General features: G+C 47.8%; 1 protein-coding gene across 9 annotated transcripts in view; it reads right to left on the bottom strand.

Moving 5' to 3' along the window:
- The window catches only part of Atxn7l1 (ataxin 7 like 1), a 219,487-nt gene that overhangs the window by 5,142 nt on the left and 191,428 nt on the right, over positions 1–22,917 (bottom strand). For 3 of the 9 annotated variants that reach the window (XM_032907626.1, XM_032907633.1, XM_032907634.1), the window contains 6 exons: positions 22,804–22,886; positions 21,587–21,837; positions 11,768–11,960; positions 7,362–7,483; positions 5,619–5,924; positions 1,982–3,294 (listed from right to left, as the gene is read on the bottom strand). In XM_032907626.1, the coding sequence (XP_032763517.1) occupies positions 2,202–3,294; positions 5,619–5,924; positions 7,362–7,483; positions 11,768–11,960; positions 21,587–21,837; positions 22,804–22,886 (2,048 nt within the window). In that variant the 3' untranslated portion in view covers positions 1,982–2,201. Of the gene's footprint in view, positions 1–1,981; positions 3,295–5,618; positions 5,925–7,361; positions 7,484–11,767; positions 11,961–21,586; positions 21,838–22,803; positions 22,887–22,917 lie in introns of those variants that run through there. The other 6 variants (XM_032907636.1, XM_032907630.1, XM_032907632.1 and 3 more) reach the window with 3 other exon arrangements.

Here is a 22,917-nt window from a genome sequence, read left to right as displayed (position 1 = left end):
ACCTGTCATTCACAGTACTGCTCTGAGTCCAATGTAATACCTCAGTGGGAAATTCTGGCTTTTTACTTCCCAGATACAGTAAGAAGAAACTGCAAGCTGTCTGCAAGACACACAGCTTCATTTTGGATTTCTTTTTTAGAGACAGGATCTCACCTCATGTAGCCCAGGCTGGCCTGGAATTCGATATGTAGCTGAGGTTGACTTTGAACTCCTGATCCTCGTACCTTCATCTTCCCAGTGCTGGGACTGATTACACATGGACCACTGATACCTGGCTCTCATCTTAGGTTTCTTGAGTTCTCTTCTCTGCCTTCTGACAGAAATGACAGCAGATGCCAAAGGCATTTTCCTTTCCCTAGTACTTGAAAATGCCCAGTGGTAAGTCTAGCCAAAGCTATTTCTCAGTGGCCCAGTGACAAGTATCGAGCTATCATCATGTTGGGGGTTGGGTACTGCCTGGCCTGCAGGCACTTGTCAAGGCTCTCCTGATGCACACTCTCTGGGGAGAGGTTTATCTGCTCTTTCGCCTGCTAATTTTGCTGACTCATCACCCTGACTAAGCATTTCAGACATCTGGGAGCCAACAGGCCAGTACTCCAGACATAGGCACTGAAGACTTGAAGGGGCCAAGAGCCTGAGTTTAAGCCCAACTCCTGGGTTTATGTCCCAGCCGGGAACCTGTAACCTTCCTGTGCCTTGCTCGGGTCATGTATAAAATGGGTTAAGAACAGGTTAGGTGTTGAGTTCCTGGATCTGAAGTGTTTGGGGACAGGGGCCATCAGTTACATCCAGTTCACTGCTAGAACTTGATCTAAAATGAGGAAAGCAATATGACTTTGCTACAACCAGGGGAGGGCCAAAGGCCGGGGGAGTGGCCCTGCATAGCAGCCTGTTGGAAACACAGACTCCCTGGTCACCTTTGACCTGCCTATTCACCTAGATCCCTAGGTGTGTTGTGGGTGCACATTCCAGTCTAAGAAGTCATGTGTGCCTCCTTCTGAGTCTACAGGGGGTATTGTTTAATCTCCAGGTAGGATCTGGAGGGTGCTGGCTGTATATCACTTTGGAGGACTGGTGTCTCATGTCACTTTTCAGCCAAGACTGCAGCTGTCTGGTCCTGTCGGTGCTTATGAATACGCTCACAAGAGGTGCTCTTCTTGGGGTTTTGCTAAGTGTCATATATGGTGACACAAAATATTAGAGAAGTGGTTCTCCACGTTCCCTTTGGGGGTCAAACAACACTTCACAGGGGATGCGTATCGGATATCCTATACATCAGATGTTTACATTATGATTCATAAAAGTAGCAAAGTTACAGTTATGAAGTGGCAACAAAAATAATTTTATATTTGGGGTCACCACAACATGAGGAGCTATAAAAGGGTCACAGTACTAGGAAGGTTTGAGGACTGCTGCATGAAACCATTCTTTAATAACCCTCTCCCGTATCTCCAAAGTCCCTATCCCTAAGTGGGCTGCTGGCCTTGGGGTCTGGTGTTAGCTCCATGGTGGTAAACCTGGGCTACTCTTGCTTCCTGAACAGCTCTCAAAGTCTGCTCAGAGCAGGCGAAGGAACCTGGGGGCCCTGCTCTCTAGCTCTCAGCTCCCATCTGGTAGGCCTAGAGCTGTCATCAGTAGCTCTCCCAGTCCAAGGAGATAGCCTGGATTGGTAACTGGAGCAAAGTCCAAGGAAAGATATAGCTATTCTTGGGCCATTCGCACCTCCCAGCTTCCTTGCAGTTCACGCTTTTGTGGGTAAGCTGGCACTGAGCACTCCTTTGCCACTGGGTGCAAGGTGCAGTTTTGCATTAGGGAGGGACAAGCTATGTCATGTGTTAGGAAGGGAGGGCAGCTTGATGAGGTGAGGACAATCACCTGGGAGCTGGCTGCTCCGGCTGCCACTCCAGGTGGTACCTGGCATCATTTAACCAGCCTGGGTCTCGGGCTCATCCCAAGGGGATTCCAACAGATCAGAGCAAACTTCTTAGCAACACAACTCTTTAATGAAATAGATCTCGTATAAAACCTCAAGGTATGAAACATTCAAAAGGAATGGGGGAACTCAGAGACTCTTTGTGCCTCGGTTTACCCATCTGTTAAGTGACGGCCATTTTGTACCCCTGGCCATTTTGTCCTGGGTTGTTGTGAGGACTAAAGGAAGTGATGAGTGTAAAGTGCTTGGCATAGAGATTAGCAAAGTCCTACCAAGAACTCTCGGAGCCTACGGGGAACCCGGAAAAAGGAGACATGCTTGTGTTGCCTGTCTGAGCCACCTGGCCAAGCAAGGGCGCTGCCCAGCTCCCCCTGCCCCCCAGAGCCGATGAAGGCAGTGCCAGGAGCTCCCTTACCTGCCGAGAGGTGGCGCTGTTAACGGGATCGGGCACCGGTGCAAGAAGGCTGGGTGGGTTCTTTTTGTGAACGCTATTCATACCAGGCATTTTAGTGATCTTACAGGCTTTGCTACTAGGACTTGAATTCTTACGCTTTTTTCCTTCTGATTTGTCAAAAGAGAGGGGCAGAGAAGACACAGCATTGTGTGAGGCCAGAGAGAGGTCCCCTGCATGGAGTGCAAGGGAGGGCACGGAGAGGGGACAGGAGCCACTGCTGCCACCCACAGCGCCCACCTGTCTCACTATGTCCATGGGGCCGCTGGGCAGTGAGGTCCGTCCTGAGGGCTCCAGCTTGGCACTGAGTGGGCTTACCCCGTTATTTGAGTTGTGCACAGACAGACTGTTATAGGGAGGGGCTGCCTGATAGGAGTTCAAAGCGGAACTGGCATTCAGAACGCAGTTCTTTTTGTGGGGCCCTGACAATGGAGACGAGAGGGAAGCCTGCAAGGATAAGGAGGAGGAGGAGGAAGTAGAGGACTGCGGCTTCCTCTTTTTGTTACTTGGAGATTCGTCGCTACGAGCGGACAGGTCTTTCACTTTTGAGGATTTGCTGGTTTTGGTTTTGGATGGCTTGTGGGATGGGGAAGGAATGACAGCTGGTATCGGGGACACGGCGGATGGGGCCTTGAAGGTTGAGTCCATGATGCTCAGGGTTGCAGCCACATGGGGGAAAGCTGTGGTGTGGGACATGAGGACGCGTGGGTCCGGCGATGCCACAAAAGCTGCGTCTGAGAGCATGGCTGATGTCATTATGTAAGAAGAGGTGAGTCTCGAGCTGATGGGAGCTGAAGGAAGATACACAGCACTGGGGTTGCTGAAAGGCTGCAAAACGGATGCTGGAACGGGGGTGGTGATGTGGGCTGCTGGCGAGGGCATGGGGCTATCTGCCGCAGGAGGGATCTTCCTAAACACGAGAGAAGAGCCAAAGAGAAACAGTGAGACATCGGGTTGGCATCGCCTGGGAGGCCCGGGTGAGCTTTGATCGGCAGGGCTACAGAGGACACCCAGCAGGACCAGACTATGGAGAATGAAGCCTTGGAGGATGATGATCTGAAGGATGGTCCTTCCCTACGCTGACCACGAAAGCAACATGAGCATCTAGCTTAATTAACACTTTCAGAGCCTGTTCTCCACACTCAGCTACCAGAGACTGGCTCCTTTGGGTTCGTGAGTAAAACGCAAATGCTGTCAAGACTGTACCTATCCTGAACAGTCTCCTTCCGCCTCACACGCCTTTGGCAGTGCTAAAAGTTGAGGAGGAAAAGAGGCCTTGACCACCTGGACATGTTCCCCCTCTGCCTACTGCAACCTCTTTCATTCCCGTTTCCTCCACTCTGCTTTTGGCTGGACCCATTTTAGAAAAGGCCTTTTCCCCACTTGTTAGCATCCCCTTGCCATTGGTACCCAATGCCTCTGGCTACTCCAGAGAGAGAGGCCCTTCCATTTCAGCCCATGGCAACTGGATTGTGGTGTCCATGGAAAGTCAGGAGCTTGGAAAACGATAACATCATGCTGCCCATACTTAGGGCAACTTGTATTTTTTTCCTTCTCTTTCTAGTTCTACTTCAGGAGGAGGTTGGCATGAGGCTGCCCTTCCATAAGTCTCCCTGTTCCTGGGCTGGGAAAAGGTGAGGGTCCCAGCCTCTAGTGTATCCGGAGGGGACTGGGAGTTTAGGGGCAGGATATGAGCAGAACAGCAAGGGAACAGGAGAGGGTGGGAAAGCCACCGTTTTCTTGATTGGCTTTCTTAAAACTGGCATCAGGGTGGGGGTGGCACTGCCTGAGGGGAAAGTCCTTGGAGCCAATCCCAACATCAGGTAAGGCGCCATCCTTAAGGCTTCTGCATACTTGGTCTCCAACTTGTGGTCTTCCTGCCTCAGCCTTCTAAGTGTGGGACTATAAGCATGTGAAAACACCCAGCCACAGCAACCTTTTGACTTGGCTTGGAAATGACTCCCACTTCCATCTTCTGGCTTAGACCCAAGCTGTTGCTACTCTTGGGGCCTGGGATGGCAGGGGGAGGGGGCCAGGGGACCGAATGGCAGGGGGAAGGCATCCCCAGTGCCCCACAGAGCAGTCCTGGGATCACACAGCCCATTCTCCCCTGCCAGCCACCTCCGGTGGATAGGGAAACCCTCTCCTAGCATTCCCTTCTGAAGATCACTTGTCGGAGCCTGTGGCTTCCATGTCTAGGGTGGAACCCATCGGCTTTCTTGAGTACAGAGGCATAACATCTTTGAAACTGTCAGACCAAGGAGATCAAATCCAAGAGAAAAGCGGTGCCAACCCCACGGCAGCCATGACAACATCTGAGAATTTCCTTCCTCTCGAGCCCACGGTACATCAAAGCTCCTGATGGCCCTATAAACAAGATGCTGCACCGATACTTCTCTGCCATGGATGAATGAGTGTGTGAACAGATGGATGGATGGAGAAGTGGATGGAAAAGCAGGTGATCTCAGCGGCAACACAACTGTACTGTCAGGGACTGTGCATGCTGGGCAGGGTTCCCACAGGGGCAAACCACAGAGGTCTGCACACATCCTTAGAACTGTCTGGCCCTGCATAAGGCTTTCCTGAACGGGCAAGGGCACATTCTGGGAGGCACTAGCAACTCTCCTGCTGTCTTTCTTATGTAAGGACAGTGGCATGGCAGGTGCCCCTACCCCACCCCCGGTTTATGTTCTTACCATCTAAGTTCAGAGAGATAGACACAGTGGTAGAGGTTTGAGCATGACTTGTAATAGGGGTAATTTATAAGTACCAGACTGTTAATTTACTCAAGGGGACGGGGCTTCGGTTGAGGACCTTGGGTGAGATACATCTTACTGTCTCAGTTTATATTTTTCTCAATAAACAATATAAATACCTCAAGTTGTGCAGACAGGCAGAGTTGAAGTCCTAAATCTTACTTGGCCCCTGCCCAAGACGGGAATGGCTGCTATTTCTGGTATCCTTTCTAGACCTATCTTTCCTCTCCTCTTCAACCCTCAGTGGTAAAGGAGAAGTGGGAAGAAGAGCTGTCCCTGAGAACATTTACCCCCATGCTAAGCAATTTCCATGTTTCCTAGGTGCCCTATGGTCGTGAGTTTCACCTTTGCTGGGCTGCCTGACTTAGGCCTTGCACATGGCCTACAGGAAGTCCCATCTAAAAGCCCAGAGATGTGATCAAATTCCTGACAGCTCCCATCCTCCCATGCCAACTGGCGTGGAGATCCAGATGCTGACCTGGCTGAAAGAGAATACTGTGTTGGCGTCTCCTGATGCAGAGTTAAATGCTTGTTAAAGAAAAAAGAGTCTTGGCCGTTCCTTTTCTTCCTAATGTCTTCCACGGCCCCATCGGCTGCCATCCCTCCAGGTTCGGGCCCTTCAGGGCCTGGAGTTTGGGCAGCGAGGTTGAGAGGGCAGCGGGGTGCTACGCTCTCCAGAGTTGACACCCAGGCAGCCCCAATGTTGCTCAGTGACAGCAGATTGGTTAGGCAAGTCCTGAACAGAGGGGAGGGACCTGATGCCCGGTGGCTCGGGCTTCTGTGCCTGAGGAGGAAAGGAATATGGAGCTTGAGCTGACAGAGCACCAGCGAGTGAAATACAGACCAACACATTCCTTCCACGTGCCAGGGACGTACACTTCTATAACACAGGAGTTCAGGGAGCTGGGAGAATCACCAGGGTTGGCTGCCATGTTTGAAAGTTAATGCAGGGGGCTTGTCCACCCAATAACCAGGAACTAGGTAATCTCTAAGAAGGACTTCCTAAGGTTCTAAATGCATACAAACAGAAATTAATGATGCCCTGCAGACAAGCAGGGCAGTCACTTCACATAGGAAGACACGATTAGCTTCTCTTGTGGCCCTTTCTTAGTTAATATACCAGCATCTGTCCTGAGTCCCCTGTGAGTGCTTAACAGAAACAATGTGGACCCGGGTCTGTGTGTACAAAGAGCCGCCCGGGGAGAGGAGCAGGCTGTAGGTTCTGTTTCGTCTGCTTTTCAGGATGCCCTGTGACCTCTCCTGGGCATCACTGGGCAGGCTGAGGGTCTCAACTGTTATTGAGACCCAGACTAACATGATCCATCCTTTTACTGGAGTACACACTCAAGCTCCCTTAGGAGGAGTGTGGGATGGGGACATTCAGGGGTTGGCAAAATGGCCAAAATGTAGCTTCTTATGTGTCACAGTTGAGAGGATCCAGGCTTACTATTCCTTCCCAAGAGCATTCTAGGTTTCTCCCCTTTCTGTACACCCCCTATAAAATGTAAGCACATTGGGAAATGTTGGAGAATAAACAGTGGATCATAAGCTGGCCTTTAGAGGAGAAAGAGAAGGAGAGGTGAGGAGAGGGCCCTAGGGAGATGGGGAGGGCCAAAGACAAACTTAACCAACGTCACAACATTGCTCAGAATCTGCCCTATTGGCCACTGTACATAGTTTTTAATTGAGGACAGCAACTAGCTAGAAATTTGTGTCTAATCATTATGAAATTTTACCATTGTTCCTGAACCATTCACATCACAAACAGAAGTACATTGTTAACATCTTTAGACAATCTGAATAGTGAATATTTTAAAAAAGAAAAGCCCTATAAGCCTATGGAATAAACTTGCTTTTTACCGTAAGATCCTTTTCATTTGTTTTAGCAGATTCCCAACACAGCAACCATCTCCCAGGAAGACAAAGCAAACCACCCATTATCCGTGTTTCCAAAATGCTATTTTTTTTTTTTTCCGGGGCTGGGGACCGAACCCAGGACCTTGCGCTTCCTAGGCGAGCGCTCTACCACTGAGCCAAATCCCCAACCCCCCCAAAATGCTATTAATCAGAGCTGACACTTCAGAGTCAATCAGGAATCCTGACTTCAGGCTCATTTTGGTCTATGGCAAGCCAAGTGCTGGGGCTTGTCTACAAGGTCAGGGCTTAGGCAGTGGGGAAGCAGCTCTCATCTTAGATCGCAAAGAAACCATTGCTAACTTACTTCCACATCTGCGAATTCAAGTGTTTTTCTACCATGGAGTTCAGTGCGAAGCGAAATCGATCCCATCTTCTATCAAACACATAGTATCCTCGTCCCATGAGGCGACTCCCAAATGAGCAGAACTGTGAGGGGAGAAAAAAAAACATTTTAATTTTGATTACAGGTTAATAAGCCACACAGAGAAAAAAATAACATTTGCATAAAAACACACTGGGGTACCATTTTACTCAAAAGAAAAGAAGCGACTGGTACTGAAGCCAGAAATATTCCTGCGAGGTTGTACTTGGAGTTCTGGATCCCCAGCAGAAGCTCACATTCAAGCTGGTGATTGTGCTGTTCAGTTTTCTGCGGCATGGACGGCCACGCTCTTTACTTCCGGGCTGGGGCCGGCATTTTAGGATAGAAAACAAGAGAGCAATTGCACCCAGGGAGCCTTTGAAGCTCTACCTGATCATCACACCTCCCGTCATCTCTAGGAACTTAGGCTTCCCTGCCTCCATTTTGGGGGTGTAACAGGCTGGTTCCTCCCATCCGATGCCACAGAACTTCCTGCAGGTGAACTGCTGTTCTGTGTCAGTCCAACAGCATCTGCATGCCTTTTCTTTTTCAAAGAAATATATATATATATTATCTTATATATTATTATATATAATCTGTGTGAGAGCGTGAGATACCTCAGAGAAGTTACAGACAGTTGTGAGCTGCCATGTAGGTGTTTGGAATTGAACCTGGGTCCTTCCTCTGGGAGAGCAGCCAATGCTCTTAATGGCTGGCATCTCTCCAACCCCTAAAACACTTCTTGTTTGTTTGTTTGTTGTTTGATTGTGTTTGTTTTGTTTTCCCGAGACAGCGTCTCACTGTGTAGCTCTGGTTATCCTGGAACTCACTGTGAAGACCAAGCTGGCCTTGAACTCATAGAGATCTGTCTGCCTCTGCCACGTCTGCATCCTTCATCTGCTCTCGTGAGATGCCCAGGAGCACATCACAACTCTAAGCCCTTACGTACCCAGTCCCCTCTGTCTGCTGCTTCCCCCTTTGGAAACTGTGATCCTATCCTTTGATGCTGTGACGGTTTGTCTATGCTTGGTCCAGGGCTTAACACCATTAGGAGGTGTGGCCTTGTGGGAGTAAGTGTGTCACTGTGGGCATGGGCTTGAAGACCCTCCTCCTAGATGCCTGGGAGCCAGTCTTCTAGGAGTTTTCAGATGAAGATGTAGAACTCTCAGGTCCTCCTGCACCATGCCTGCCTGGATGCTGCCACGTTCCCACCTTGATGATAATGGACGGAACCTCTGAACCTCTAAGTCAACCCCAATTAAGTGTCCTTATAAGGGTTGCCTTGGTCTAGGGTCACAGCAATGAGACCCTAACTAAGACAGATATCCAATGTGTAAGTCTCATTGCCTATGGCCTCATTTGACTGCTCCTCCCACTGTGAATACTGATGGTACATCTACTATACATTGTACGAAATCTGTTGCCTGTCTCTTCTTCCTCCTTCCTCTCTCCTTCTCTAAAACTTCCAGCCCCACATTTCCTTCCCACCGTCCAATCACAGGCTCTAGCCTTTATTTCACCAGTTAACATGGGGAGAAGGTTCACAAGGAATCATTGAGTATGTGATTGCTCCTTGTATATGTGTGTGTATATGAGGGGCCCTCTTCAGGAAGCAGAATTAACATCAAAATACAAACACAGCACCAAGGCAATCCACAACAGAGATCCCTTAGACTTGCTATATATACACAATTACATATGTGATGCCTATCAGTGTTTAAAGTGTGGGGACTTGGTTCTCTTCCTCCTCAGTATAAGGATCACAGAGATTAAGAATTCTAAAAGGGGGGAATAGGATTTTGACAGCTGAAGCAGAATTATGAATACAAAGCTACATAGCGAGATCATCTTTTGAAAAACAAAAACAAAAAACCCACTTTTTTAAAAAAAAAAGTGGACTAAAAAGTTCCCCAGAAATGTTTAAAATAAACCATTGAATTTAAAACCCTCAAGTGAAAAATATTCAGGCCTTTAAGAAACACTGATTGTGATGTGGGACAACTGGAGGCCGGTAGACAGCAATGCGAGAAGCAACCTCCCAGAAGGCGACATTTGGTGGGTCTAGAGCTCAGGAAAGTCTGCAAATGACTCTATAATTCAGACAGCACTTTCCCCATCCCCCAAGACTCCAGCAGCTCCCTGGCTGCAAGCCCAGAGTCAGTGCTGGATTGGCACCCAGTCCGCAAAGGCATCCTGGCGGAGCCTTTGGAACCACTCACAGGAGGAACTGCAGGGTCTTCCCTTTGTTCTTTGTTAAAGCCCTGCTACCCACAAAGTCTGGTACCACAAACTACTCCAGCACCTTCTTACTGACCAAGGAGGAAAACGTACATGGTAACTCTTTAGCACAGAAGCTGGTCTCCACCTCTGTTTCTGGTTTAACTATCACTTCCTTTATCATCCCAATTGCTAAGGACACAGGGGAGGGACACAGACTTTCCTGAGCTCTAGACCCACCAAATGTCGCCTTCTGGGAGGTTGCTTCTCGCATTGCTGTCTACCGGCCTCCAGTTGTCCCACATCACAATCAGTGTTTCTTAAAGGCCTGAATATTTTTCACTTGAGGGTTTTAATATACATACATATGTGTGTGTATGTATGTATGTATACATGTATGTGTGTGTGTGTGTGTATATATATATATATATATATATATATATGATTTAATGTGTCAGTTGTTGTTCATGAGGGGGAAAATAAGGACAAGCAAAGAAACAAATCGTGGTTTTTCCATTTTGGTCAGCAGACGTTAAGGGCCTATAATGCCCTGCGAAGGTGGCTAATCTCCTAAAGATTGCCCTGTGGACAGACTTCTTGATGCTCTACAGATCCTGGCCTTTTGGGAGAGGCCAGTATCTCTTTCAGACTTGGAAACTGGAGGCCCCTTTGGTTTGGGCCACCAGCATATCCAATACCACTTAGATTTGAGGCCAGATAGCTAAGGAAGCTGGCACTGTGTGCCTTGGGCAGATCCTGCTGCCCCTGTCCTCTGCAGTGTCCTGCCTTACTTGGCCCTGGCTTCTCTTCGCTGACACAGCCACACTTTGGTCTTGATATCGTGTGTGCAGCGGTTACAGAGAAGATGCCTCTCCTCCCAGACCTTGGAATGAGGCACAGCCGAGTCGCCACACTCCTTTTTCTCTCTGCCACCTGTCTGTGTAGCAGTAGACATGTCACAGCAGCGTTCTACTACATACAGAGGCATCTGTCGGGGTTTCATGGGAAGCTCTTGCTTTGTAAATGAAGAAAACGTATCATCTTGGAAGACCCCTTTTTGTGTGTGTCCCCTTCCTCTCTGTTTAGAATGTCACCAGGTGCTGATGTGACACAGGAGCCTCAGTCAATGTATTAAAATGTGAGCAGCAAAGACGTGTAGGGACGTAGTAAGACTGGACCAAGGCTGTAAGTGCACTACCTCTGGACTTCTTGCCATGTAGGATAATGAAATGTTCCTATGTGAGTATGGAGGCACTGGGTTTTCTACAACTGCAGACAAAATCATTACAACTGGTCCCTCCTACTTCAGTACTGGCAGAGTCACAGGTTACAGGTGAGCCACAGGTCACCGTCACCTCCAGAAACGGGAAGTGGCACACGTGTGGAGGAGGAAGGACCAACCTTGTCTTCCAGCAGGACTGAGTTCACTTGCAAAACTCCTCAGATCTAGGGTCCGTCAGAGGTAATCCTGAGGCTCAGGCTGGCAGCAGAACAAACCACTATGAGGGCCATATTACCAGGGACACAGCACTGGGCCCTGTAGCTGTTACATTGGCCACCTCCTCTCTTAGAAGACTATAAGGCAAATGTGAACAGGCTTCCAACTGACGCCTTCATTTCCCCTTACGACATCAATGACCATCTCAATTGTTAAAGTCATTCCCTCAAGCAGCTTTCATCGATAAATAATCCTGGTGATGTGAAACACCGTCCCTACCACCGGCTCTATTGCCATATGGTCACACTAACAACAGTCAGACAAAGGGACATCAGGACAATGAAGAAAGCTGGGTACCTGTGTTGCTGCTAAGACAGCTTCTAGAGCGGGTGCATCTGGCTAACCCAGGACCAGAGGCTCTGATTTTAGATGTGCAAGATCAGAAGGTTGACTCCCAAGAGCACTTATATAAACACCATTTCTCAAGCATTCTTAAGGGATTATATACAGCCAGTGGGGAGCCCCTTCATGTCATTCCATGATGTTCATGCCATTACACCTTCAGGAAAGAAAGCTCTCAGATGAGGCTATACTCTGGAGCCCTTTCCTTAGGAATACAGGCCTCTGTTGCTATCACCAAGGGGCCTTCGAAGCATGAAGGGCACACGGCATGGAAGGGACGGAGGAGGCCTACCGCAAGAGGTCTGGGGTGGTGCGTGGAGAACTGACAGTCTAACTTCTCGGATTCGTCGGCTCCGTCCATCTCCCCTTCATCACTGGACAGTCGGCTGGCAAGGTCGCCTCCAGCTGGGGGTAGAGGGGGCTCTGGAGTGTAGCCGCTGTGGTTTGAAGATGCACTGCTGCTTATGCTGTTCGCAGATGATGGTCTAAGGGTGAGAGGGGAGAACACAGAGAACAGGTTTTCTTGAGGATACCAGACCCTCCCATTTCACACCACCTTTGAAAAGCAGCCCTGCCGCGTTGTCAGGGAGGACGAGCCAATGGTCTGCCAAGATGTCAGGGAGGACGAGCCAATGGCCTGCCACGATGTCAGGGAGGGCAAGCCAATGGCCTGCCACGATGTCAGGGAGGGCCAGCCAATGGCAACTTTCTAAAGGGAGAAAATTAAGCTGCAGGGTTGATAGCTCTCTGCAGGGACCCACTACCGCTAGCAGTATGGTACTCTCTGGCTTGCTGCCCCTGGAGCACAATGCAAGTGCAAGGGGAAACCCCTAGTGTGAGCAGGGGGATTGCGACATATGAGCTTATGCTCAGTCTAGTGACTGACTTCTGGGAGATCTTCTACAAACACTCACCCAAGATCAAGTGTTATCGGCATTTTGGTTATGTCCTTCCAGACTTCCTTAGTGTGCATACATGCTTTTTTTAATCAACAGGATTTGAGATCAGATCTCAAGTATCTCAGGCCTTGAACTCGCTAAGTAGTCAAGGATGACCTTAAACTTCTGAGTCTCTTGTCTTTACCTCCTGAGTATCTGGGGTCATAGGTGTACAACACCACGCCGGGTCGAGGCAGGGGGTTAAAGTCAGGGGCTTTGAACTCGTTAGGCAAGCATTCTACCAACTGAGTCACACTCTACTCCCAGCCACTGAAACAGACTTCTAAAAAAATTATTTTATTTTATGTGTAGGGGAATACTGTCTGCATGTATATCTGTTCATCACTTGTGTACCTGGGCGTCTGAAGGGCCAAAGAGAAAAAACCAAACCAAAACAAAACAAAACACTGGGTCCTGATCTTACAGATGGTTGTAAACTGCTATTTGAGTGTTGGGAACTGGACACAAACCTAACCCTAGACATTTGTTTCTAAATTTTCTAAAAGCCTCTTGGGTAGTAGTTCAGCCATCATGGCAAACCCTCCTTGACCTTGTCCTCCAGGATAAAGGTAAACTGGATTTTGTTAATTGCATCTTGGTTATACAGGAAATCGCTTTTTGTTTTGTTTTGCTTTGCTCTGTTTTGTTCTATGACACAAGGGTCTCTATGCAGCCCTGGTTGGCCTAGAATTCTCTATGTAGACCAAGCTGGCTTCAGACATGCAGAGATCTGCCTGCCTGTCCTCCAGAGTGCTGGGATTAAAGACGTGCACCGCCTAGCCTGGCAAAATGCAGAGCACGTAACCTAGGCTGGCCTTGAACCCATGATCTTACCTGCCTGCGGACTCTTAGCACATCCCACTGGCAAGTGCCACAACCACCAGTACTCTCACTTTTGTAAGAAGAAGTCTTTACAAGTGAAAAGTTATGGTCTGTGTAAGTCAAAAGACACTAACAAAAATACATCACAGCGAAACTGTAAAATATTAATATAACAACTGTTAAAGTTAGGTTAGGTAAGTATTCATCAACATATTATTGCTTTCCAGCATGTGGGGGAAATTTCATAACAAACATTGGAAAACAAAAACAAAAAAAGGGAGTTGGCAGTATGACCATATGTGTTAAGAAAGGGACCGAAGAACGTCCTGTTTTCTTGTTTTCATTTTTGCCCTGTTTTACAGATATACATCATGGTAATAGGGTCTCATGTAGCCCAGGCTGGCCGTGTCATGGAGGATGACCACGATTGTTCGCTTGCTACCTCCCAAGTGATGGGGGGTCAGGCCTGGGCTACCACACACTGCTAATATATGTGCATTTTGTGAGATCATTTCCCCAAGCAAGTTACTTAAAAAATTAATATACTGGTACACTGTTTCTTAGAGTTACCCTCCTACTGTCTACTAGGGGTTAAACTCAGGGCTCCACGCCAGTAAGAGAAGTGTTCTGCCGCGAGCTGGAACACCTTCTTTTCCAGTTTATTTGGGGTCAGGCTTTTGTCAAGTTACACAGGCTGGCCTTGAACTCACTCTTGAGCTTTGGATTTTCCTGCTTTAGCCTGTGCAGCAGCTGGGGCGACACACCTGCCACCAGGCCTGGCACAGATGCCTTTTTTTTTTTTTTTTTTTTTTGTTGATTTGATTTGGCTTTGGTTTCTACAGTGACACTTAGATCTGTAACATGGTCTTAGAGTCGCCATTTGGCACTGTGTCCCCAATAACTCGCTCTGAACCTGGGCCTGTCCTGTCACCTGCCATTCCTCCATGGCACAGCGGGTCACTAACATTGTAGTCTATCTCTTCCTTCCCCTGGTTTCCCTGCCCTTCCCTTCCCTCCATTTCCATTTATTTATCGGAGGTGGGAGCTTACCACAGGGCCTTGCTATGCAGCTGGCTGTCCTCACAGTCCTCCTGCCTCACTCTCCTGCTGCGGGAATTACAGGCCCACACAACTGTGCCCAGCTCCTGCCTCGTATTTCTGAGTTTAACTTTCTAAAAGGGTCAACAAAAAGTGGATTTACAGAGTATTTTTTTGGACTTGTTTTGGTTAACAGAACCACCTCAAAGTTTATTCACGTTGCTGAAAACGGCTAGACTGTCCACCATTGTGTGGCTGAACAGTATTTCGTTATGTTATACATAACAACCGTTCTTTTGCTTTTGTTGTGAATGCTTTTAAAGGCAGGGTCACATGTAGATCAGGATGCTTCAAGTTCATCTCAGCTGAGGGCGCCTTCTACCTTCAGTACCTTCAAAGTGCTGGGCTGACGGACAGGTACCTACAGCCCCTCACCCCAACACACACAAAACGGACCTCTCTCTTGATGGCGTAGCCGCCAAAGCTATCCTTGAAGTCAAAAGCTCCTTGCTTCAGCCTTTCAAGTGTTGGAATTATAGGTACGTACAGCTAGACCTGGCCCCAAATGTTATGTATTCATCCATAAGTAGACACCTAGCTTGTGTTCATGTCTGTGTATTTTGAATAATTCTGCAATAAATAACAAACTGCAAAGAAATTTAAAGAAGAAAGTCAGTTAAAAGGTCAGAAAAAAAATGTCCAACATTCCACTAAAAAGAAGCCAAAGAAAGGAAAGTACAAGACAACACTGGGAAGAAATGTGTCTAAGATGCAATAGGGAACCATACAAGGAGAGGAGGGGAGGGGAGGGGAGCGAAGGTGAGGAAAGGGGGAGAGGGGAGGGGAGGAAAGGAGAGGACAGGCATTTACACATTGTTTAGATCTACCAAGTATCCACTCCAACAAAGAGAAAAAGAGCTACGGAAAGAGAGATGTCTGTTGCCTGTGACATGATGGTGCACTTGAAAGGCAGAGGCAGGAAGATCTCAAGTTCAAAGCCAGCCTGGGCTATTGAGTGACACTCAGTTTCCAATAAGAAATGTTCAACATCCTTAGTCATTAGGGAAATACAAATCAAAACAACCCTGAGATTCCACCTCACACCGTGAGAATGGCTAAGATCAAAAACTCACGTGATAACAGATGCTGGTGAGGATGTGGAGAAAGGAACACTCCTCCATTGTTGGTGGGATTGCAGACTGGTACAACCACTCTGGAAATCAGTTTGGCAGTTCCTCAGAAAATTGGACATTGAACTACCTGAGGACCCCGCTATACCTCTCCTGGGCATATACCCAAAAGATGCCCCAACATATAACAAGGACACATGCTCCATTATGTTCATAGCAGCCTTATTTATAATAGTCAGAAGCTGGAAAGAAGCCAGATGCCCTTCAACAGAGGAATGGATACAGAAAATGTGGTACATCTACACAATGGAATATTACTCAGCTATCAAAAACAATGACTTTATGAAATTCATAGGCAAATGGTTGGAACTGGAAAATATCATCCTGAGTGAGGTAATTCAATCACAAAAGAACACACATGGTATGCACTCACTGAGAAGTGGATATTAGCCCAAAAGCTCAGAATACCCAAGATACAATTCACAGACCACATGAAGCTCAAGAAGGAAGACCAAAGTGTGGATGCTTCAGTCCTTCTTAGAAGGGGTAACAAAAATACTCACAGGAGGAGATATGGAGACAAAGTTTAGAGCAAAGACTGAAGGAAAGGCCATTCAGAGACTGCCCAAACCAGGGATCCAGCCATATACAGCCACCAAACCCAGAGAATATTGCTGATGCCAAGAAGTGCATACTGACAGGAGCCTGATATAGCTGACTCCTGAGAGGCTCTGCCAGAGCCTGACAAATACAGAGGAAGATGCTCACAGCCAACCACTAAACTGAGAATGGGGTCCCAATTAGAGGAGTTAGAGAAAGGACTAAAGGACAACAATACCAACCAACCAGACCCCTAGAGCTCCCAGGGATTAAACCACCATCCCCAGAGTACACAGGGATGACCCATGGCTCCAGCTGCATATGTAGCAGAGGATGGCCTTGTTGGGTATCTATGGGAGGGTCCTTCCTGTGAAGGCTCATTTCCCCAGTGTAGGAGAATGTCAGGAGTGGGTGGGAGGGAGTGGCAGAGCACTCATAGAAGCAGGGGGAGATAGCGGGTTTCTGGAGGGAAAACTGGGAAAGGGGAAATGTAGATTTAAAAAAATATCCAATAAAAGAAAAAATGTCAAAACAAAACAAAAACAAACAAACAAACAAACAAAAAAAACCCAACCCTGGAAACTTTCAGTGCCCCATGCTTTGCTTTGGATGCAAAAGCTTATCCGGGAGTCAGGATCTTAGGCGTCATAGGAGAGCCTCCTCCTGCTAGCTGTCATGGGAAGTGTCTTCAAAATTCTTCAGGGAAAGGCTTTCCAGTCCAGTTGTATACTCACAGAGATCATCAATTCAGCAGGAAAGCAGAATGAAAATGTGCTTGCTGGGCGAGGACTCTAAAACTGATCTCCCATGAACCTCTTCACAGGCAGCTACTGAAGGAACTACTCCATCAAAGGGAAGAGGCAAGGCAGAGAAGGGAAGTGCGGGGCAGGAGCCAGGAAACAGGCACAGCGGAATGCACCCCACTGGTGGGAGCTGCTGCTGCTAAGTTTGCAGGCACTATTTGATTTTTGAACCATGAACCCATATAACTTTGATAAAAATGAAGTTTAATTAAAGAACAGATGGTTGAAACACTCAGTAGTAAGTCCTGGTTGCCAGATAAGAGCAGGGAGGAGGTGGGCGGAGGAAACTCCTCAGAAGGAGAGCTGAGCAAGACCCTGAATTGGGAGAACCAGCTCTGAACACAGAGACAGACGAGGTGGTCTATGGACGTGTGTGGCACAAATGCCCCTTTCCCTTTGTTTTTGTTCTGAGATAGGGTATTTGTACAGACTCCTGGCAATGCCCTAGAACTTCTTTTTGTGGACCAGGCAGGGGCCCTGCCTTTGCCTCTTGAGTGCCGAGATGAAAGGTGTGCATCACCCAGCCGAGAATTACAATTTTGGGACCTAGACTAAATAGTGACATTGAGGCTAACCTGGGCTACATAGCAAGACCTCGTCTCCCCCCTCCATCAAAACAAAAATAAACCAACGGACGGAGCTGGAGAGATGGTTCCACAGTTCATAGTGCTTGCCCTTTCAGAGGACCCATGTTGGACAGAGCATAACTCACACACACACACACACACACACACACACACACACACACACACACACACGCCATAAAATAAAAACAAATCTTAAACAACAAATAAACAAAAACAAAAGAAGGAAATGAGACCAGCTGCAGCTGTCTGTTGACTTCAAAGTCTGCAGACTTAGAAGGCACAGACGCAGAAGCCAGGGACAGCGAGACTACGCAATGTGCCAAGAAGATTCTCCTGTCCTCATATCCCTGTCCTCAGTCATCAATTTAGGACCGTCTGCCTGTCTCCATGTCACCCCTGGCAGTATAAGAGCCATTGGGATTGGCCAGTTTATACAGCCGATCTCTCCTAGGAGATAGAGCGTGGCCTGTCACAACCCAGATGGACTCCTTGCTCTCCTCTCCTTTTCAGTTGAGTTTAGATGCATCTGACTGGGCTAGGACACATAATCCTTGGCCTCTTCAAGGGCAAGAAATGTGTTCCCTGAGAGGACAAAGAAATGGAGTCAATGGTTGTGTGTTAAAAATTGGACGTAGACCGTTTCTCAAAGGCTTGTGCCCTGCAAGCTTAGCTTCCAAGGTGATGTTTTTGAAGTGGTGGAACCTTCAGGCTGCAGTCTAAGGGAAATAACTAGGTTTTGAAGGTACCAACTTTCTATACAAGAGGGAGCCTGACCTCTGGCCTCATCTCCTTGTTCATACATGTTGTGGTAGTTGAATATGTTTGGCCCGTGGGAAGTATCACTTATAGGAGGTGTGGCCCTGTTGGAGGAAGTGTGTCATTGTGTAGGTGGGCGTTGATGTCTCCTAGTGCTCAAGTAAGGATACTACATCAGCTGCAGCAGCTGCACTCAGAGTTACTACTTGATTTTAATTTTTGATAGTCAACTGTCATTCTCCATGATCCTTCTGTCTTCTGCACTGGCCAGAAAGAAGGCATAAAGGGAGATGTGGTGGAAACCACACCCCTGTACCTTTCAGGGCCTTGATAGTGAGACTTATTTCTACAATTCCTCTAGGGATATAAGACTGTTTTTTGATTCACTATTTTCTTTGACAGAAGTAATTCTAAAGCCTTCCACTTAACTTTTCTAACTATAATAGCCCCTCCTTCTGGCACCAACTTCTCTGTCTTAGTTAAGGTTTTATTGCTGTGAGGAGACATCCTGACCAAGGCAAGTCTTATAAAGGCAGACTTTTACCCGGGGCTGGTTTAAAGTCTCAGAGGTTCAGTCCATTATCATCATGGTGGGAAACATGGCATCGTCAGGCGGACTTGGTGCTAGAGAAGCCAAGAGTTCTACGTTCTTACAATCCACAGGCAGACAGAAGGAGACTGTCTTCCTAGGGCAGCCAGAAGGGGACTCTCTTCTGCAATGGGAGGAGCTTGAGCACTAAGAAACCCCAAAGCCCACCTACACGGTAGCGCACTTCCAACAAGGCCATACCTCCCAATCGTGCTACTTCCCATGGACCAGGCACATTCAAGCCACCACACATGTGTTCTCTCTGCAGACAGCACTTTGCCTTTCTGATGCTCTGCTATGCATAACGCAGCCAGAGAGGTGCTAAGAGAGGCCGGTGCCTGCTGCTTGGACTTTGGAGCCACTAGAATTGTGAGCCTGATAAACCTCTTTTCTTTATACGTTGCCCAGTGTCAGATACATTTTTATAGCAAAGCAAAATGGCTACAGTTAGGGGCATTTGCTTATGTGCATCACATGTGTGCTTGTTGCTCTTAGGGGCCTGAGAGAAAATCACATTGTCTGGAATTGGAGTTCTAGGTCATGAGCTGCCAGGTGGGGGCTGACAACTGAACCAGGGTCTGCTTCAAGAGCAGTCAGTGCTGGGTATGGTAGCATTTACTCTTAACCCCAGCCTTTGGGAGGCAGATCTCTGTGAGTTCAAGGCCAGCCTGATCTACATACGTAGTGAGTTCCAGCACAGCCAGGGTTATGTAGAGAGTCATCTAAGTTGGATTTTACAAGGCATGCAGGGAACCAGCATTCAGAAGCGGGAGCTAAAATGATGGGGAGTTTAAGTTCAGTCTTAAGTTCAGTTTAACCCAGGCCAGTCTGGGTTTCATGAGACTCCTTCTCATTCCCCACAACAAAGGAGCTATCAAACTAATTTTGCTTGGGGAACCCTTCAAGAGTCCATTGTGGTCTGGGGGGCGGGGTATTGGCCCTGGGTACATGTGGCTTCAGGTAGAGGTCAGTCTGCCACTGTCAGGTAGTGTGGAAGGATGAGTTGTAATGGAAAAATAATGTTCAGTAGCTACAAAGGATTTGAAAGTCATTCTACACAGTCTGCTCTTTCTCAGGACTGCTCTTTTCCATCACTCATGGCCAAGTGAGGACTAAGAATATTAAATGGAAAATTATATCCATAGGCAGCTCGTTCATTTGAAGTTCTGAGTAGTGCGATGAAATGCTGAACATCTGGCTCTGTCCCCTCCAGGATACCAATCACTGTTGACAATGTATCCATGTGTTGACCCCACCAGTCCCTTAGCAGCCACTTCCAGACCGACTGCAACAGTATAGCAGTGTGTGAAATCTAGTAACCTTTGTCTTATTTAATCATGGTCCCAAAGATAAGTAATGCCAGTGATTGGATACAATCTATTTTTGCAATTGTTCTATTCTGTTTTATTATTAGTTTACTGTGCCCAATTTATAAATGAAACTTGATCAAAGGAAAACATGAGAAAACCCTTGTATAGTCTCCGAGACTCAAAGGGTCTTGGAGAATGGGGAGCTGCTGCTTAATACAGCTGAAGTCCAGACGTTTGGGATGGAATTGTCTCCTCAACTCTAAAAGAAGGGTTAACACCTTTGACCCATACCTGGCGGTACAGTGAGAAGTAATTATAAAATGCTCTTGCCAAGAAGGGGGTTGCAATAACACAAATGACTACAGTGATGGAAAGGTGTGGTGGTGGTCATTGACCTGGGAGTTTCCACTGTCGGGTAAGGTTCTCCGTGCCTGAGTGTCTGAGGCTGAACTTGACTCTAACTGTAGCTGGACTCTGCTGCAGGACCGGGACCACTCTGCCTCAGACTGCAACAGGTAGAAGATCACGAAAAACTGCTACCAAACAGATGTTTGCTTTAAAAGCCAACAACTCCCTGCCCTTTTCTATGGATGGTCTCTCAGAGCTGGTTTGCTGGTTGAACAGTGACCCTTTGGGACACATCCATGCATTTAAAAACAAAGTCAGATAATATCACTGATTATACTTCTCGCTAAATACTATTATTTCTTTTTATGCCGAGTATGGACATTTGAGTGTCATCTTGTTTCTGAACTCTAGATCTCTAGATTTTTGGAAAGCAGAGTGCGGCTGCTTTTTGTTTGTTTGTTTGTTTGTTTGTTTTTTGGGCCTCTGTCCTTGCCTAACAGCTCCTTGCATCTGGAGCAAACTCTACTCCTGTTACCTGAAAATTGGTCTCCTGCCCATCAAAACAAACATCCACAGATCTTAAAGTGTGTGTGTGTTTTTAATCCAAATGGATTGTAATTCTGTTTCCTGGTGTTTTTTTTTTTCTCCTTTCCATTCAGTGCAACCAAGTGAAACCCCAAGCAGGTGGCTCACCTTCAAGAGCTCTGTCCTTCATCCTGACGGTAGGGGAAGTGGTGAAAACAAGTCGTAAGAAAGTGTGACAAGTGGGCAAGAGGTCTCTGGAGCTTATAAGTTATTCTAAACTACTTATCTATCCAGGCTTCCCCTTTCTGCCCTGGGAGTCTTCAAATAACCTAAAGACGCAGGCAGCCTGAAGTTGCCTGGTGGTTGAAGTGCCAATCTCCCAGCGTTTATTCCAGCTCATTCTGACTCCGTTAAAAACACACAGTCTGATAAAAAGGTCTGCTTGCAAGGGTGACGGCTACAGCGGGAGAATCTGTTGAGTGCCATGTGGCAGGCATCAGGCTGAGCCCCTTAGGCGCAGGATCCTATTTAAACTTCACAGAGCCTTTGGGGGTTGGGGTAAAACATCTCATCAAAGAACCATCGGGCCACACACAAAACAGCTGGCAAGGAAGAGAGGGCCTGGACTGAGGGCGGGGGCTGCTTCGATGCTCATGCCGACTTACCTGGGAAGCACAGAGTTGAGTGGCCTGGATTTTGGTGGGGATGCTACTTTTGGCTCTGCCACCGTGCTCCCGGAAGATCCTTGCAGAGCATCAGGCACGGGTCCAGGCGGGTTCGGAAGTATCTCCCTAGCGGAAGTCAGAAGGTGCTCTTTCACTTCTTTCTCCCGCGACTTGGCTTTGTGCTCCGCCAGGAGGAGGTCAAATTGCTTTTTCCGGCCTGGGACTGCTCTCCGATGGCTCAGCGAGTGTGTCTAAGGAGAAGAGACATGAGAAGCACAGCCTCTTTGATCAGCACATACACCTGCTTCCCCACGGCCTGCATTTCCGAAATTGCAACCACAGGCATTTAAAGGTGCTTGGAAAAGTCAACTTCAAGGCAACAGCTCCTGTTCTGAGGCTGGGAAGAACCATGCCCTACACTCCAGGTGTTAAGAAGCCAAGGGTTCCTCCAGACACATAGCATGAAACAGCTTCTGCGCAGAACCCAGGACAGCCTCGGATCAAAGTCACCCGCGAGGGAAGGCTAAAGTCAATCCAGGTGCGGGTAGGAGGCTCCAGCTGGCCCATGCATTCAGGGCCACCAGGCAGACAGGGCCATAGCCTGGATCCCAAGAGGCACTAGAAGGACAGTAGGAAACCTGGGGCTTGAGGCTACCCAGTAGCAGAAGCCCGGGGTCCGCCTGTCCCCTGGTCACCCCGAGTGGCTAGATGAGAGAGCAGTATCGCATCCTCCCCTCCGGGCTGCCTTTCTGGGCGCTGCCGCCGCCGCCGCCGTTCCTGCATACATTAAAACGTAGCAGGCTTTAGAACCGCCTGTGAGTGCCTATAAATACAATTTACTGTCTGGCCTCCCAAGTAACACGGGAAGCCTAGGGTGTTTTTTTTTTTTTTCTTCCTCTCTTCCTCTTTTTTTTTTTTTTTTTTTTTTTTTGGTTCTTTTTTCGGAGCTGGGGACCGAACCCAGGGCCTTGCGCTTCCTAGGTGGCGCTCTACCACTGAGCTAAATCCCCAGCCCCCTCTCTTCCTCTTAAAAAGCCAGCCGGATCGAGGCAGGCACTATGCTACGGTGGACAGAGAAGAAAGCCATTTGCCTTACAAAGAACAGCCGGAGGTCGTGTCGAGGTTGCACACCCTGCCGCGTGCAGAGAGTGGCATGCAAACATTTCGACAAAGGCCCCAGCAAGAGCAGGAAGTATTTTTTATGGAAAGAGAAATACCTTGCAGGTGAGGGATCTTGTGCAAGGTTTCTTTGTCTCGGGATCCAATACTCCACAGTGTTTATTTGGGTCAAATTCTCTCTCTGGTTTAAGAAACAAACAAAAAATGTAAGA

Source organism: Rattus rattus, chromosome 7 (assembly GCF_011064425.1).
Source record: "Rattus rattus isolate New Zealand chromosome 7, Rrattus_CSIRO_v1, whole genome shotgun sequence".
NCBI classification, from domain to species: Eukaryota; Metazoa; Chordata; class Mammalia; order Rodentia; family Muridae; genus Rattus; species Rattus rattus.
This window is presented reverse-complemented; position numbering and strand designations above follow the sequence as displayed.